This window comes from Barbus barbus (assembly GCF_936440315.1).
Source record: "Barbus barbus genome assembly, chromosome: 49".
Taxonomy (NCBI): domain Eukaryota; kingdom Metazoa; phylum Chordata; class Actinopteri; order Cypriniformes; family Cyprinidae; genus Barbus; species Barbus barbus.
This window is the reverse complement of record NC_136727.1, coordinates 19,092,267-19,109,825: the sequence shown is the minus strand read 5'-3', so window position 1 is coordinate 19,109,825 and position 17,559 is coordinate 19,092,267. Positions and strand designations below refer to the sequence as shown.

Here is a 17,559-nt window from a genome sequence, read left to right as displayed (position 1 = left end):
TATTAATTTATGACTCTGCAGATAAATAACATACAGATTCCAGGACGGTTTTCTCGAAGATGTCCAAGCGCCGGGTCTCCAGCGCGATGCCGATGGCTTGTTTGTACATGTGATCTCCTAAGCAGCGCTGGAACATCTTGTTGACGATTCCCTCCAGACGAGGATCGATGCTTTTCTTCTCCTCATCCTCTGGCAGCTCGGCATTCTCGACACGCAGTTTGGTGTAATGATCGATACACTTGGCTGATGGCCAAAAAGACAATACATTGACAAGGGTTGGTAAGATCTATGTTTTTGAAAGAAGTCTCTTGTGCTCTCCAAGTCTCCGTTTATTAAGGGAGCAACGGATCGTAGATGATCCATGATCCGTACGAACCAGGCCCCACAGTTCAGCACGCATGTGATTCACGCATTAACTGTTAAGTTTAACCATCATAGAGTGAAAGTTTATCATTTACTGGTGTTTTGTCTTGCCAATTTACACATTCAAGTGATTTTAAACCATATTTTAAACCAAAATTTTGCTCAAAGCGCCCTCAGGAGAGAAACCAAAAGCTTTTTTCCCCCCCTAACAGAAATTATGCATTTTAAATTTGAATATAGATAATAGTTTAGTACAAAATTAGAATTTAGTTTATCAGCCATTTTGACAGCCCTAACACTCTAATCACAGCCGCTACCTTGTCTACACTGGATACAGTATACAGATGCACATTCACTTTAAAACAAAGTTGGTTATGTCTTACATATGAGAAAGAAAGCAGATGTGGGTCTGTGCATTTAGTCTTAAAGAGACAGCAGCCTATAAATACCTAATCAAACACCACCACAGCTTTAACAAAGATGAATCTATATAACTTATGCAGTGAGCACTGTAGTGCCATTTTACACTTAATTATTACATTTCTGCACTTGAATACTACTGTTACTGACTTTATTTGTAACCGTGTTATGTTGTAATCATCTATGCTTGTAATTATAGTAATAATTATTAATTATTCTTGTCTTACTACTGACTTTATTAGTTAAGCTAGTAGTTTTTGCAGTGGTATAGAATAAGTTTGCAGTAATAGATGAAAAGCAAACTTTTTTTTTTTGCAGATCCAAAAAAAATGATCCGATCCGTGACTCAGAATCACTGCTGCCAACTCTCGCGAGACAAATAAGCAACCGCAGCTTCAAAAACAGGCCATATATATATATATATATATATATATATATATATATGTATGATGATTTATTATCATAAATATTATTTATTACCAATTATTTATTTCCAACAAATGAGCCTGCAACATATTAAAGAAACTACTCTTTTATCTGAAAAGCAAAAACAGAATCTATTTTACAAAAATTAGCAAACTGCAACAAAAGCGGGAACAAAACTCATCTCCAATCACCTGTGAGCAGAATAGAATTGGAGCGATGGAAAAGGAGAAAAGCTTTCCAAGCACCACGAAACATATACAGAGAGAAAGCGCTTATATTTTGAGGTCAAAAACAAGTTTTTCTACCATTTCAAATAAAATAATGTATACATAACTATCAAATAAATGACATAAAAAACTAAATGCCAAATAAATATTATAGAAAATTATAATATAGATTATATTACAAATAAATTATATAATATTATTAAAAAGATGATAAAAATATATATTTAAAAAAAACATTAAATTGTCATTTATGTGCAAGTCAAAAGGTAATCTAATAATGTGGTCTAAGTTTAAATGTTAAAAAAAGGAAATAAATTAAGACTTCTTGCCACAGCAGGCTTTTCAAACCAAATGTATTTACTGTTAGTTTTAGGATATGACTACTTGTTTTGTATTACAGCCTGTGATAATTAATACATTACAGAAACATTGTAAAATGAGGCTAAAAGAAAGTCATCCCACTCCTCTGTGTCTACTATCATCGCTTGGATTACAGCGTCACGTGTGATTTTTCTCCAATGAGGGGCGGAACATATGGCAAATTATGCTACGGCACTTTTATATTATTGCACTGGTTGGCTTTTAACTGCGAGCAGACAGAGTGTCAATCAATGCATTGGAGAATATGGCGAACATAAATAAAGAAACAAAGTTATTTGTCAGATACAACAACAAGCAACCATATTTTTTTTAATACGCCCAAAATCCGCAACCCGCGATTTTTTCACGCAACTTAATAAAAAAAGAAGCCCAAAGCCGCATATAATACGTAGACTTGGCAACTGTGCTCAGAAAGCGTAATATGATCCGACCCGTGAGTTTTGTGATCCGTTGCACCACTAGCGCTTATGTGATCAAAAATAAAGTAAACAGTAATACTGTGTAATATTCTAACAAATTCAAGTTTTCTAAGGGATTTAGGGGTGGGCGATATGGCAAAAATATCATATCACGATTTATTTTTAGAAATATCACAATTCACGATTTTATCACGATTCTTTGTCATGTTGGTTTTACTATTTTGCTAGTCGTCTGAGCAGTACAGCCAAACTAATTTCACTATTGTAAAAAATAGTGGATATTTAGGCCAAATTAGCCAAAGATAAAAATTGTATTATAAAAATCTTATTTTATTTTTGATATTAAAAAATAAGAACAAAGATACACATTACAAATACACATAATATACAAACTGCTTTATTTTCAGGTTCAGGTACCCCTTTTCCACCAAGGCAGTTCCAGTGCTGGTTCAGAGCCAGAGCCTAGTTTCAAACCGGTTCTTTGTCTTTCCACACCCAAAGCACCAGCTCCGAACCAGGAAAAGCGGTTCGTAAGTAGCACCAAAACATTGCTTGCGTCAGGGGCTGGGGGCGGGGTTACCATGACCAATAAAATGATAGAAACTTTGGACTGCCATATTTGAAATAGCAGCTAAACACGAACACATTGGATTCGCCGTGTTTGGATGCCGATGTAGGTTCACAAAGCCATGAACATCAATAGCAACGCAACATCTTTGTTAGATAGTTTGTTTAGGTTTGTCCGGGATAGATCGGCACTGCGTGGACCGGTCGGTGCGAGGCGTCGGGGTACTGCGGGAGCGACTGGAAAGCAGACGGCTCTTTATGCTTTTGGATCGCTCTCACGGTGCTTTAGTGTGTTGTGCGCCGATCGATCGATCGGTCTGCGTGGCGCTGATGCACCTCGAACAAGTCTGTTATGTTTGGCGATACCGCGGCCGGGCTAGTGAACCGACTGGTTCTTAAAGCGCTCGCCAGTCGAACCAACTAAGAACCGGCTATAGCACTGGCTCTGAACTAGCACCTGCTTCCTGCTGGTGGAAAGGGGGTATAGGTGTATTTAGCATTCAGGAAATTGAATGAACAAATATAAAAATGAAAGAAAAAAACTATATAGATTGATTCCTATTAAAGAAACTGTATTAAAGTGTATTAACAGTATACAGGCACACATCCGTTTCTCTCAACTGTTTACTTTCCTTTCAGACATAACCAGTTGTGGTTAAATGTAAACCTTGCGTGTTTTGACAGTTTTAGCGGTAAAGATAACTTAGTCCAGTAATTAGGCGGTTTGATAGGCTTTAGTGCGCGCACGTTTCAAGTGTCTGCACTTGAATGAAACGTTTAAGCGGCAAGGCTTTAAAGCACATGCAAATAATGTACTTTTGTGACTGCGAATAAGTGCAGTCTCCCGTGAGAGTAACTCTACTGTGGAGTTAACGCTGATGTGAATGCATGAGCCAGAAGTGCAGCTGATAGAGTGTGCGCTCTAGCTACGATATTTCTTCTTTTTATCGTCTTATCGCACACCCTTAATGCGACTATACGAAAAAACGTCATTTATTCCTGTGATCAAAGCTGAGTTTCCAGCATCACTACTCCAGTGTCACATGATCCTCCAGAAGTCATTTTATTATGCTGATCTGCTGCTCAAGAATCATTTCTGATTATTATCAGTTTTAATATTTTTTTAAGCTTCTTTAATAAGTAGAAAGTTCAAAAGAACAACATTTGAAATGTAAATAGTTTGTAAGAAATGTCTTTACTGTCAGATTTGATCAATTTAATGCACCCTTGCTAAATTGAAGTATTAATTACTTTCAAATAAATTTCAGAGACAGCTCTTTACTTACCAATAATAGTCTCCACATATTCTGAATTGTCACTGACGTTGAAGAGATCTCCGGCGCCCAGGGCGTAGTTTAAAGACTCCTCAAAAGCACCGAGGTGGTAAAACACTTTAGAAGCCACCAGTGCAGCAAACTCTCTGCTACAAAACGTCTCATCCTCATACAGGACCTCGCTGACAGACAAAAACAGCTCATCACTAGTCTCCAAACATATGAAATTGTTCATCACTTTTACACTACAATAGTATTATTTATTATTATTTTTTGATCATTTTTAACTTTTATACTTTAACAGTAGTATTAAATACTATTTTTTACACTTTAATAGTATTATTACTAATTACTCATTTTTATATGGAAATAATCTTTCTTTTAGTTTTATGATTTGAAAAATAAAATGAAAATAACTGAATGACAATAAATTATCATTATTAAAATACTAGTGCTGTCAAACGATTAATTGCATCCAAAATAAAAGTTTTTGTTTACACATACATATATATATATATATATATATGTGTGTGTGTGTGTGTGTACGGTGTATATTTATTATGTATGTAATTACACACACATGCATGTACATATATTTAAGAAAACTGTGTTATATTTATATATTAAATATATGTATATACATGTAAATATTTTCTAAATATATACTGTATGTGTGTGTATTTATATACATAATAAATATACACCTTACGTACACACACATATATATTATGCAAACAAAAACTTTTATTTTGGATGCGATTAATCATTTGACAGCACTAATACAATTATAAAATAAAATCAATAAAGAAACATAATACTATTGCAATAATGTAAAAAGACAAGCAATTAATAACAAGAAGAATTATTACTACTCACAATTCAAATTATAATTATAATATATTTTAAATAATAATAAATATATTATTATTCCAATAATTCTGTAGATAAATACTCAAATTATAATTGTTAAAATTACAAACAAAAAATATTACTATTTCATTCCTACTTTAGTATTACTAACAGTAATAATTAGTAGCATTTAAATTGTATTTTTTCTTTTAAAAATGAGAAAATCACAAAAAAATGATCAGTACTCTCACTATTACTATAATACTTATAGTATTTAATAATAATTTACAGAACAGCATTCCCCTCTAGAATCATGCAGTCCACATGGGGTCCACCTAACATTAAAAAACATTATTTTTATATACAGGTCCTTTTCAAAAAATTAGCATATTGTGATAAAGTTCATTATTTTCTGTAATGTACTGATAAACATTAGACTTTCATATATTTTAGATTCATTACAACACAACTGAAGTAGTTCAAGCCTTTTATTGTTTTAATATTGATGATTTTGGCATACAGCTCATGAAAACCCAAAATTCCTATCTCAAAAAATTAGCATATCATGAAAAGGTTCTCTAAACGAGCTATTAACCTAATCATCTGAATCAACTAATTAACTCTAAACACCTGCAAAAGATTCCTGAGGCTTTTAAAAACTCCCAGCCTGGTTCATTACTCAAAACCGCAATCATGGGTAAGACTGCCGACCTGACTGCTGTCCAGAAGGCCATCATTGACACCCTCAAGCAAGAGGGTAAGACACAGAAAGACATTTCGGAACGAATAGGCTGTTCCCAGAGTGCTGTATCAAGGCACCTCAGTGGGAAGTCTGTGGGAAGGAAAAAGTGTGGCAGAAAACGCAGCACAACGAGAAGAGGTGACCGGACCCTGAGGAAGATTGTGGAGAAGGACCGATTCCAGACCTTGGGGGACCTGCGGAAGCAGTGGACTGAGTCTGGAGTAGAAACATCCAGAGCCACCGTGTACAGGCGTGTGCAGGAAATGGGCTACAGGTGCCGCATTCCCCAGGTCAAGCCACTTTTGAGCCAGAAACAGCGGCAGAAGCGCCTGACCTGGGCTACAGAGAAGCAGCACTGGACTGTTGCTCAGTGGTCCAAAGTACTTTTTTCGGATGAAAGCAAATTTTGCATGTCATTCGGAAATCAAGGTGCCAGAGTCTGGAGGAAGACTGGGGAGAGGGAAATGCCAAAATGCCTGAAGTCCAGTGTCAAGTACCCACAGTCAGTGATGCTGGTGTTGGTCCACTGTGTTTTATCAAGGGCAGGGTCAATGCAGCTAGCTATCAGGAGATTTTGGAGCACTTCATGCTTCCATCTGCTGAAAAGCTTTATGGAGATGAAGATTTAATTTTTCAGCACGACCTGGCACCTGCTCACAGTGCCAAAACCACTGGTAAATGGTATTACTGTGCTCAATTGGCCTGCCAACTCTCCTGACCTGAACCCCATAGAGAATCTGTGGGATATTGTGAAGAGAAAGTTGAGAGACGCAAGACCCAACACTCTGGATGAGCTTAAGGCCGCTATCGAAGCATCCTGGGCCTCCATAACACCTCAGCAGTGCCACAGGCTGATTGCCTCCATGCCACGCCGCATTGAAGCAGTCATTTCTGCAAAAGGATTCCTGACCAAGTATTGAGTGCATAACTGAACATAATGGCCATTCTTTTATTGGTCGGATGAAATATGCTAATTTTTTGAGATAGGAATTTTGGGTTTTCATGAGCTGTATGCCAAAATCATCAATATTAAAACAATAAAAGGCTTGAACTACTTCAGTTGTGTTGTAATGAATCTAAAATATATGGAAGTCTAATGTGTATCAGTACATTACAGAAAATAATGAACTTTATTACAATATGCTAATTTTTTGAAAAGGACCTATATGGAAAAATCACACCCCTGCTTAAACGGGTTCAAACAACATTTAGATGCGTTCATGGCTATTTTTATGTGCAATTCTCTTCTAAAACAATCGATGCTACTTACATTTTGTCTACAGACTCTGAAATCTCAGCCCAAAAGTCATTGACAATGGAGTTTAGTTTATGTAGAGCAAACTCCTTTAAAAGAAAAGCAAGAGATTGTTAAGAAGCAGCTGAGAATAATAAGCCCTGTGTATTTGACAGAGCTCTCTGTACCTTGAGCTGCGGCTCGTCTTCATCCAGGAGGGAAATGATACCAGCTAACGTTACAAAACAGAAACACACAGCAGTACAGTGTTATATACGGTCATGTATCTAATCTCCATCCATGCTGTTTAATGACAGAGCTGCTAAATAACAACCTCAGACACTAATAACATACAGTAAAAACAATACTGAGACGCATATAACATCACATTTTTTAATAAATGGCGCTCATTTCTTACTTTCGGTCAAAGTCAAAGTCATTAGAAACAGTTACACTCTCACCACTGCATTTAGGCGCTGAAGGAGTACATTTATTATCTTAAAGCACACATAAAGTGTCAGAGGAGCAGTGTTAGCCGTTAGCTGTGTGACTCAGCTAAATCAAACGCGCTCTTTCGCCTTCACTCACCGGCTGAAGTGATCATGTCTGTCTGTGACTGTCACCGGATCTCCTCCAGCTCAACAAACACTGGGAAGAAGAAGAAGAAAGTATATTTCACTCTCAATGAAACAGTGATCGACCGCTATTAACTTACACAGCAGCAGCAGCGGCGACTCAAACTCATCTGACAATGAGCGCCTGTGCGGGACGCGCCGGAACTCCGCCTGAAGATATGACCCGCTGTTTAGCGTAAAAGCACTTACTGAGGAATACATGCATGTGGCAGCTAGCAGATGTTATAAAAGTATTATTTAATGGGTAATAGCAATTATTTTTAAATTAATATTTTAGCTGGACAAGAATAAAAAAAAATAACTGTTTCCAGACAGGCTTTGATTCGGTCAACCCTACAGCGGCTCGGAGTTTATCTGCCACTCAGTGGTCAAACATAGATGGAGCAAATTTATTTCTGTTTTTTTTTTTTTTTTTTATCTGAAAATAAAATATAAAATAAAATAAAAGAACAAAAACTATATATAAAAAATAAAACATAACATGTTTCAATAAAATAACACAAAATAAACTTATTACAAATTTAAATAAAATTAACAAAAATTAACAAAATAATATCAAATAAAATAAAGGTAAATGAAATAACATAACAAAAACATAACTTATAATAACAAAATAAGACAATATAAAATAATAAAATAAAAACATGTAACAAAGCAGATTTATTTCTGTTTTTGTTTTTTATCTGAAAATAAAAAATGAAATAAAATAAACAAAAAAAATATATAAAACATAACATAACATGAAATAAAATAAAACAATAAAAAATTTAATAAAATGAAATTAACATAATAAAATAACATAAAATAATATCAAATAAAATAAAGTTAAATGAAATAACATAACATAACAAAAACATAACATAAAATAAGACAACATAAAATAATAAAATAAGACAACATTAAAATAAAAATCACATAGCAAAATAAAATAACATAAAATAACATAAAAATAAAAACATGGAACAAAGCAATTTTATTTCTTTTTTTTATCTGAAAATAAAAAATAAAATAAAATGATAAAATAAAATATAACATAACATGAAATAAAATAACACAATAAAATAAAGTTAATAACAATTTAAATAAAATAACATAACATAAATTAACAAAATATCAAATAAAATAAAGTTAAATAAAATAACAACAAAAACATAACTTAAAATATCAAAAGACACCATAAAATAAAATAACAAAATCACAAAATAAAATAAAAACATGGAACAAATTTCTTTCTGTTTTTAAATCTCAAATAATTAAAAAAGAATGAATGAATGAATGAATGGCTACTTCTTATCTCACCATTTTCTCTTAATTCTATAATATCTATCGTGCCGGAAAGCTTCCATAGGACCAAATAAAATTAAAATTAAAAAATGTCAGCCCATGGTACGTTTGTATATTTATCGTGTCGTATTTTAGTCATTTTAATAGTTTAATTAGATTGTTTTAATTTAACTTACTTTCCCCCGTCCCTTGGTTGAGAACTGCTGTTTTAAAGCATTCAGTAAAAACCTCTCCAAACCATTCAGTGATCAGTTCGAATCATGAACCGATTCAAAAGAATCACTCGTTTCCGAACACTGATTCAGTAGTTCGGATTGTAAACAGAGTGCAAAAAATCCCAAAGATTTTGTTTTAGCCTATTCTGTGGCCACGAAAAAGACAACAAACGTTGACGCAAATGAAAACAGCCAAACACGTTCGTCCAGTGCATATTTACATCCAAAATATATATGAGAAAGTAAAGCAGACGAACTCAAAAACGCGTTCTGTGTTCCTTGTATAGCACTGAAAACGTTTTGAACAATTACATTTCTAGTTTTCTTCAAAATCCCATGTAGGAATCATGCTTGGAGTACAAAATGCTACAACTTTTTATTTTTATTTTAAAACAACAGTTGGTACAGTAGTCAATCACATTAGATCATTTAATACTAATAAACTCTGTATGTTACTGTGATATATACAAAAAATGCATCATGTATAATGCTCTAGCAGCCATTCCTTTCTCATTTCTCCAAATCTTCCTGACTGGTAAGTCATAGTGCAAGAGTATATGACCTGTGTAGCACACAGACACACAGCTTGAGGCTTGTTTTTCATCCATTTTGGTCTATTTGCAAAGCTTGCATGGCGTCAATCTGCAGTGGAATTCCATCCTCGTTCGCATTTGGTTTGGCTGGAAGAGTTAAGATTGCGCGATTAGTTGATAGTGAAACAACAGGTTTCAATCTGAATGCAAATGAATATCCTCATACCTTGCTGCCAACTATTGGTGTTTCCATCAGCCTGTCTTCTGTGTGTCTTTCTGAAAATCCCCGGGAAGCATTTCAGTGGCCAAAACAAACTGCTTTTACCGCCAACGGCGCTATCTGCAACATAAACAGCAATTGAGAAAGGACACATTAATCGCATTCTCTCTTTCTTCTAGGGGCTTCCATTCATTATAGTCCCCCAAATCATGTGATTCAACCAGAGTTGTGACCTACATAGTAAACCAAAATCTGAAAAGACGCTAGATAGGCAGCACACTCGGGTTTGAGACTATCCTGCCACAAACCACTGTCTAGATGAACAGCTCACTGTATTTTTAGGCTATTATGCTAAAAAGGCTGTTTTTTTTTTGGCAATGATACCCCAAAATGCTGTCTAAGCAGGTTCCTCAGTAGGTTTTTAGAAGATAATTGGCAAAAACGCTGTCTAGCTTGGCAGCGAGAAAACAAGCTGGTCCAGGTCACCATGATGACCAATGTCTAGTTTCTGAAAGCAAATTCGTACGCAAACGTATTTCGTACAAATGCATGAAGGTCTACCCCTAAAGCTAACTATCAGTGGGGTGTAAGCAGATCTACGAAAACGCATTAATGAGATTGTACGAATGCATATGAATTCTCATGTTTTCCAATGCAAATATGCGTTCTGTGTGAATAGCCACTCATGCGTGAGATGCTTCAAAAGACGCGAGCAAAGTGATCAAACGTGGACATTTATATGAAAAGCAGTGCAGCGAAACGCAAAAACATGTTGTTGCTATTAAAAACGCAACATGAGGGGGAGTGGAACGTAAAAAAAACGTTAAAGGCCCATTCAAACCAATGACGATAACTAAAACGATAACAATGGTTTAATTATCATTCTAAATCTACGAGTGTAGGGAAGTTCACTCTACAGCTATACGGATAACGACAGATACTGAGAACAATGTTGTTTCAGATAAAAACGATAAAAACGATTGAATGATAAAAACTTTGACAGCCAATCAGAATTCACTGACTTTGAAGAGCTCAAACACTGAAAGTGGTAGACGGTAAAACGGCAGGGCGTGCTTATAATTAATAGAACGATATTACGCATTGATGTGGACACTAATATAATTATCGTTATAGTTATCTTTTTAGCTTTTGCACTTGGTGTGAACGCTAAAATAATACTTAGGAATTTCTATCAGTGTGTGTTACGGTTTTCTGTGTAACACACTCTCATGGCAATTCATAACTTTTACATTTTAGTGAATTGATGGTTAATGCGTACGATCTCATTCATACATTTTCGTATGGATCTGTTTAGTGGTGGACATTCGCAATCATATTTTTTTTCGCCCATTTAAATAAAATAGTTGCATTCTCTAATACGATTAGTTTTTTTAAATCGCAGTGCCATGCGCAAGATACTGCAAAACGTAAAATAGTTACCAACTGCCAATGTTGCGGTTTTTAAACTACGCAACACATTTTCAAGGTAATTTTGGCGCATTGGTGGCTAATGCGTACAATCTCATTCAAACGTTTTCGTACGATCTACTCGCGTCCCACTGAGGGTTAGGTTTAGGGGTGGACCTTCATGCTTAAATTTTGTTTTCAAATAATCACGTTTTAAATCATAGCATACAAATTTATACGGAATCGCCCTATCATAAAATAGTTGCGTTTTCTTATAATATCAGGATTTTAGAACACAGTATCATATTATTGAAGTGTCTAAAAACCTCAACATATTCTTACGGCAACTGATAACTATTTTACACTTGCAGCATTGGTAATTTTGCTAAATTGGTAGCTAGTTCGTACAATCATACTTGTCCCACTAAAGATTAGATGTAGGGGTGAATCTTCATGGTTACGTTTTTTTTCCTAAAAAAAAAAAATCGCCTTTCTGTGCGAATCACACCATACAAATTCATACAAAATCGGCCAATCAAATAATAGTTGCATTTTCTAAATAAACTGAGATTTTAGAATACAGTGGCATGCGCAAAACGATGTTTTGAGACTACGCAACACATTCTCGTGTCAATTTGTAACTATTTTACGATTTGGCGAATCGATTCGTAAGATTGTGCGTTTTCGTATAATCTGCTTGCGCCCCCACAGACAGTTAGGTTACCGGGTGGGTTTAGGGGTGTTCTATCATGTTTCCTTTTTTCCAAAAATCATACATTTCTGTAATAACCACATCATACAAATTTGCGTTGCGAAAATTTCGTTTTCACATGAAATCATGTTGGACTATGATGCCCAACAGAACAGCAGTCCACTGGGTTGAATCTCTGACCTGCAGACATTGAGCACTTCACAACCCTGCAGGTGTTCCACCTGATCTCCTGCAACACATCCGGGGACTTTGTGACGTAACATCCGGTCCATATGGCCTGTGGGGCGTGGTTAATGAACACTGCTCGCAGTGCTCGATCCAGAAGCTCCACTGAATCGCGAGTCTCTGATTGATCACAGTCTGTGTGAACGAGTCCCAGCAGAGCCGGACGGAGCGCGCTTCTCTTTATCCGCGCTCTCACGTCCTTCAGAATCGCCCTCAAGCACGCATGATTCTCTTTATGACACACATAATCATGTTTGAAGATGAATATGATCACGGAGCATTTAATGGCTCTCTGTTTTCCGCCGATGTTTCTGCTTGAGCTCACGGTTGTGTTCTTGAGTGGATCTGGTTTCTCGCTCGTGCAGTGATCAGATGAACTCTGTTCTGATAGATCTGATTGATCAGGGATGCACGCGTTTGTTTCGACCTTGATTTCGCCGTTGCCAGTATAGTCGCTGGTTTCTTCGTGTCCTCCGTTATTAAACATATCAGCGATGAAGTCCTGTAATACGCCGGTGTCTCCATCAGGTCCTCTCACAGCGCTGATTAAATGAATGTTACTTTTTCCACCGATTTGATGCAGAATTTGTTGGAACGGATCATCGCGCTCGCTTTCTGCAGCCATTGCCGTCTTTACCGGACAGCGCGTTTATTTCTTTAGGATAAGACAAAGTTTACACACTAAACTTATTTGAAAAACTCACTCGAGAGCATTTTAACGCCGAAATCACGCTGTGAAAGTGGACGTGTCTCCCCTGGTGTGTGTGTGTGTGTGGGTGGGGCTTGTGTACACATGATTGACAAGCTCGCCGCATGAGTTAAAGAGGTGAGCTTCCTCTGATTGGCCGAGCACATCTGTGGGCGGGGTTTACGAGACAGGGGATTTAAATAGTAACTATAAATACCAAAATAGAGGGCTATTAAAATCTCTCATTTCTTTTCATTATTTGAGGCTTTTATAGGTTTTGAATCAGATGTAAGCCTATACACAGTGTAAGGTGCCTGGATTGTTTACATAAAAATGGAATTATTTGTATTCATTAGACATACATCATATTAATATTTGGAAATGTCCATACTATAAAATGTCATAGCCTTCAAAATCTCAATCTGAATAGACATATTAAAACAGTTCTCTTCTGATATATATATATATATATTTAAAAAAAATAAAAAAAAATAAGTAACTAGCTTTGTTATTAATGATAAACTAAAGGTAAACAATCCCATGGACCTTTAACCGGCCCTGGCGATTTGCTTTCTGCTAAAATGACTGAATACATTTATTCTTAAATCAAATAAAGTATGATAAAAAAATACTATAATCATTTGTTTAATCTGATATGTAATGTTATCATGTTTATTTAATGTTCACTATCAATATCAAATGTATTAAAACATACTTGGTGATTTGTGTGTTAAATAATTACATAATTTAACTGCTCAATAACTGCTGATATATATATATATATATATATATATATATGTGTGTGTGTGTATAAAGTTAATAAATTATAATATTTAAAAAAATATATATGTAATATTTATTGGATTTAAGCCTTGTGTGACAAAAATGTGATCAGACATTTCCATAAAGAGAAAGCATAAAGCATTTTTGTCAGATAAAAAAAATGTAGTTTTTATTTTGGTGTTTAACATTGATAACACCAGTGAAAATTTCTTCTTAATTAATTTATATTATTTAAATATAAATTATGTCAGAGTGATGTGAGATTTTCACTGATTTTCTTGCCCTACGGGGTTCGATGTGCAGACAGGATTTTATTATTTTTTTTCTCTTTTTTTTATGTTTATTTACAGCCAAAATTTTCACTCATTTTCACAGAAATAATTACAAATATTTGTTTTTCATCAAAAGGTTTCCTCACAAGTGCTTCACGAAAAGAAAATGTGCGACAAGCAATAAATTCATAAAGGCTTTTGCTGGAAAACAATGTCATAAACAAACCATCAGCTACCTTTATAATCAGCAGAATCCATTTCAATCACTAAATCATAACTTCAAACTATTTTATGAACACCATTGACACTTAAACGAAATATGGGGACAAAGACAAATTTTCATTTTAAATATTATTGACACTTTACTCAAATTACATTACAATTACAAATAAGAAGACGACATAAATGTGATATCTTTATACTTTTCTGTTTTTTTTTTCAGATTTAACAGCAAAATATGGCAGTCTTGTCTTCTTAAAACTCTTATCCATTAATTCTTAGTCAGAGCAGATTTTGCATATGACTAAAATATACAACCATTGAAAACCAAAACAAATCCTTTTTTAAAATACATTTACCATTCATTTAGAATATTAGATCACTTATAAATCAGTATTTACAAGAACACTTTTTTAATATATTGTCTTGAAAGACTTATCTAGCTTGTATAAGACGAATGCAATGCATTCTGACATTCTACAAGTTTGAGATGTTATAGAGAGCATTTTAAATTATTCACAGTGAAGGGAGCAGAAGTTAAATAACATACACAAAACATTGCATATTACACAACACAGCTTAAGTGATTGTTGAGTTCAGAATGAAAAACTAAAACAGCTATATATATATATATATATATAAATGAAATGCAAAATATGTGGACGCCTGACTGGTCACTTCATTCAGAGATTGTTTGTAGAAGATTGCAGTTTTCCATGTCAGATCCTTAGGTCAACAATTTTTTGGATTTCTTCACAGTGATCCTGATGGTCCCACTACTGTTTGTGTGCTTGAAAAACTGCAAATAAAATGTATAAGCTGATAAGCACTGTTAGCATTACAGATCAATTCAATCGGTAACCTATTAGGCAGTATTTGGTAGCCAAGATTTTTACTTAGACTGAATCCACCTTATTTTTCCCATATAGAGCAGACGTGGCCATTTGTAAATGTATGGCTTCCGGTGTCTTCCGTATCCTGCTATTTTTAGCTGTACAAAACGGCTCATTTAGCTGCTTGATATTGCAAACTGGTGCATCTTATTCTAGACTTGTTTTATGCATGCAGGTTATTCTACTCTCAGCCCATTTTTTCTCAAATGCCAGATTCTAAATAGTTCTTAAAGAGACAGTTCACAGAAAATGAAAATTCTGTCATTAATTACACACCCTCACGTTGTTCCAAACCCGCAAGTTCCTCTTCGTAACACAAATTAGGATATTTTGGAGAGCTCTCTGACCCTCCCATAGACAGCAAGGCTCCTAACATGATCAAGGCTCAGAAACGTAGCAACCCATATAGCAATTGTCATCTGGTCCGGATCTGCACTGTTAAAAATGTTCCTGTATTTTTACAGTAAGTTACTGGCAGCATGGTTGCCAGTAAGTTACTGTATTTTTGTTTTACAGCAATGTATTATAATGCAACTTTACAGTATAGAACAGTGTACTGTATAACTACAAAACAGTATTGTACTGTATTTTTACAGTACTTTGTCATTTTGTTTCTACTGTATTTTGCTATTGTGGATACCTGTCGATTCCTGTGTATGCTTCTTTTCTTTCTTCATCTGTGAGGACCTGACCTATTGATCTGCCAGGACCTTGCTCGCTAATCTAAGCGCTCCAAAGTTTGGCTACATTTGTGTTCAGAAGCCGAAAAAGCTAAGTATAATAGTTGTGATAAGCTAATCATGTTGCATGGGCGGACACAATTTGTCCCGTATTTTACAAAGGCCAACACATAGCTGAATCAACAAATAAGTATTTTGCACCATATGTAATACTAATAGCAAAAATCTATTTCATAAGATTTATTAGAGAATCTTATTTGCGCTTAATTGCATTTTGGCATCTTTGCTTCCATAGCGACGGAGTCTCCAGGGAACGGTTGCATAAAATTAGTCTCTGTGTTAAGATTTAAGAACTAGTTTGACCAACTAGCTGTAAGCCAAGGGGTAATCAGTCTTATATTTTGGATTCAGCTTAGACTAATCTATGTTTTAATGTAACCAAATGTTTTAAATTTTGACCAGTCTTAAAGAACAAAATGAAATGACTAACTTTTAAGGCTAGTCTAAACCTTTTATGCAACCTGCCCCTGAATGCAGCATGCGCTAAACCTACACGTTCAAAATAATAAATAAATAAATAAATAAGTTCTTTCTTCTGATGAACATAAAAGAAGATACTTTGAAGAATGTGGACAGCCAAACAGTTTCTGGTCCCCAATGACTCTGATAGTATGTTTTATATATATATTTAGACATTATTAGACAGATGAATTAATAGATTATAATTAATGTTAGACCCTATTTATTAATTTATCATTTATATTAATCATAAATATACATAAAACATAATCATATGTCATATACAATTTGGCATCTTAAAAAAAAAAACCTAAATTAATAAGATAAAATGGGACAAATAATTACATAATAATATATTCCCAATTTAAGCAAATGAATTAAAAAATTAAAAAATTAAAAAATCCCATTTAGGTAATAGCTGCAGAACTGTCAAAAAGACTAATAATAATAATTAATAATTATAAATAAGCAAATTTAAAATAACAATACAAATGTGTTTTGTTGCAATAAACCACAGATTTGAGTTTTAAACAACTACATTCTTGCCTGAAATACTTTTAAAACTACATTTCATGACACAATAATATTTTTAAAAATCAAGCAAATAAATAGTGGTTGAAATACAATGCTGCGTGAACTCAACCAATCAGCATATTCAGTGCCCAAGACCTGCTCCGGACCTTTGAAAAAGCACTACCTCACGCTTTTTCTGAGGGGCAAATTTTTACCCGGAACTTTATTTAGATCCTGGTTCCTGCGGTGGAAATTCACAGAGTATCGGCCAAAAGTCCCTAGTCCCTAGCTATCTTTGTAAAATTGAGGTTGAACCGCTGTAAACATACATTCTAGGCTTGTAAACATTTCAGTTGCATTGCTGTCTATGGAGGGTCAGAAAGCTCTCGGGTTTCATCAAAAATATCTTAATTTGTGCTCTGAAGATGAATGATGGTCTGGCATGTTTGGAACGACATGAGGGTGAGTAATTAATGACAGAATTTTCCATTTTGTGTGAACTATCCCTTTCATTTTTGAGTTGATTTTTTTCTTCTATTGGGTACATTAAATATCCATTGTAATTGCTAATTCTGTTTTGAACTGAACAGTTTGACAACAAGTTAATGCTTGCAATTAAAAAATATATATTAATAACAAAATATCAGCTTACCTTTTCAATATATGTAATTATTTCATCATTGCTCAGCTCAACAAAGGATCTCATTTTGAAATTTATGTACGCAACTGCTGTCGTATCTGTAAAAATCAAATTCAATTCAGATTCATATCAGCATAGGTGAATAAAACATTAATATATTCACTAAATATCGGTGGTGAATAAAAAAAAAACAGCATGAACATATAAAATAAAATTTGC

The 17,559-nt window shown here is 34.6% G+C and overlaps 2 protein-coding genes across 2 annotated transcripts in view; both read right to left on the bottom strand.

The window, feature by feature from the left end:
- LOC306867608 (26S proteasome non-ATPase regulatory subunit 1-like) overlaps window positions 1–7,689 on the bottom strand; it is a 44,740-nt gene extending 37,051 nt beyond the window's left edge. Inside the window, exons 1-6 of the mRNA XM_079413370.1 lie at window positions 7,618–7,689; window positions 7,491–7,550; window positions 7,091–7,134; window positions 6,939–7,012; window positions 4,090–4,259; window positions 35–243 (exon numbers count right to left, since the gene is read on the bottom strand). Coding sequence (XP_079269496.1) covers window positions 35–243; window positions 4,090–4,259; window positions 6,939–7,012; window positions 7,091–7,134; window positions 7,491–7,506 — 513 coding nt within the window. The 5' untranslated portion in view covers window positions 7,507–7,550; window positions 7,618–7,689. The remainder of the gene's footprint in view (window positions 1–34; window positions 244–4,089; window positions 4,260–6,938; window positions 7,013–7,090; window positions 7,135–7,490; window positions 7,551–7,617) is intronic.
- A 1,700-nt stretch (window positions 7,690–9,389) lies between these two features.
- LOC306867827 (uncharacterized protein) lies at window positions 9,390–12,922 on the bottom strand. The gene is made up of 3 exons (XM_079413725.1): window positions 12,089–12,922; window positions 9,796–9,909; window positions 9,390–9,716 (listed from the first exon to the last, which is right to left on the bottom strand). Exons 1-3 carry the CDS (start codon window positions 12,756–12,758, stop codon window positions 9,637–9,639), a joined length of 864 nt encoding a protein of 287 aa, XP_079269851.1. The 5' UTR covers window positions 12,759–12,922; the 3' UTR covers window positions 9,390–9,636.
- Between the last annotated feature and the right edge of the window lie 4,637 nt (window positions 12,923–17,559).

Excerpts from the sequence above, each read along its gene's own strand:
- LOC306867827 (XM_079413725.1), bottom strand. The coding sequence starts at position 12,758 with ATGGCTGCAGAAAGCGAGCGCGATGATCCGTTCCAACAAATTCTGCAT. Across the intron at positions 9,910-12,088 it reads GAAGTGCTCAATGTCTGCAG|ATAGCGCCGTTGGCGGTAAA; the intron begins GTCAGAGATTCA and ends TTTATGTTGCAG. Across the intron at positions 9,717-9,795 it reads CACCAATAGTTGGCAGCAAG|CCAAACCAAATGCGAACGAG; the intron begins GTATGAGGATAT and ends TAACTCTTCCAG.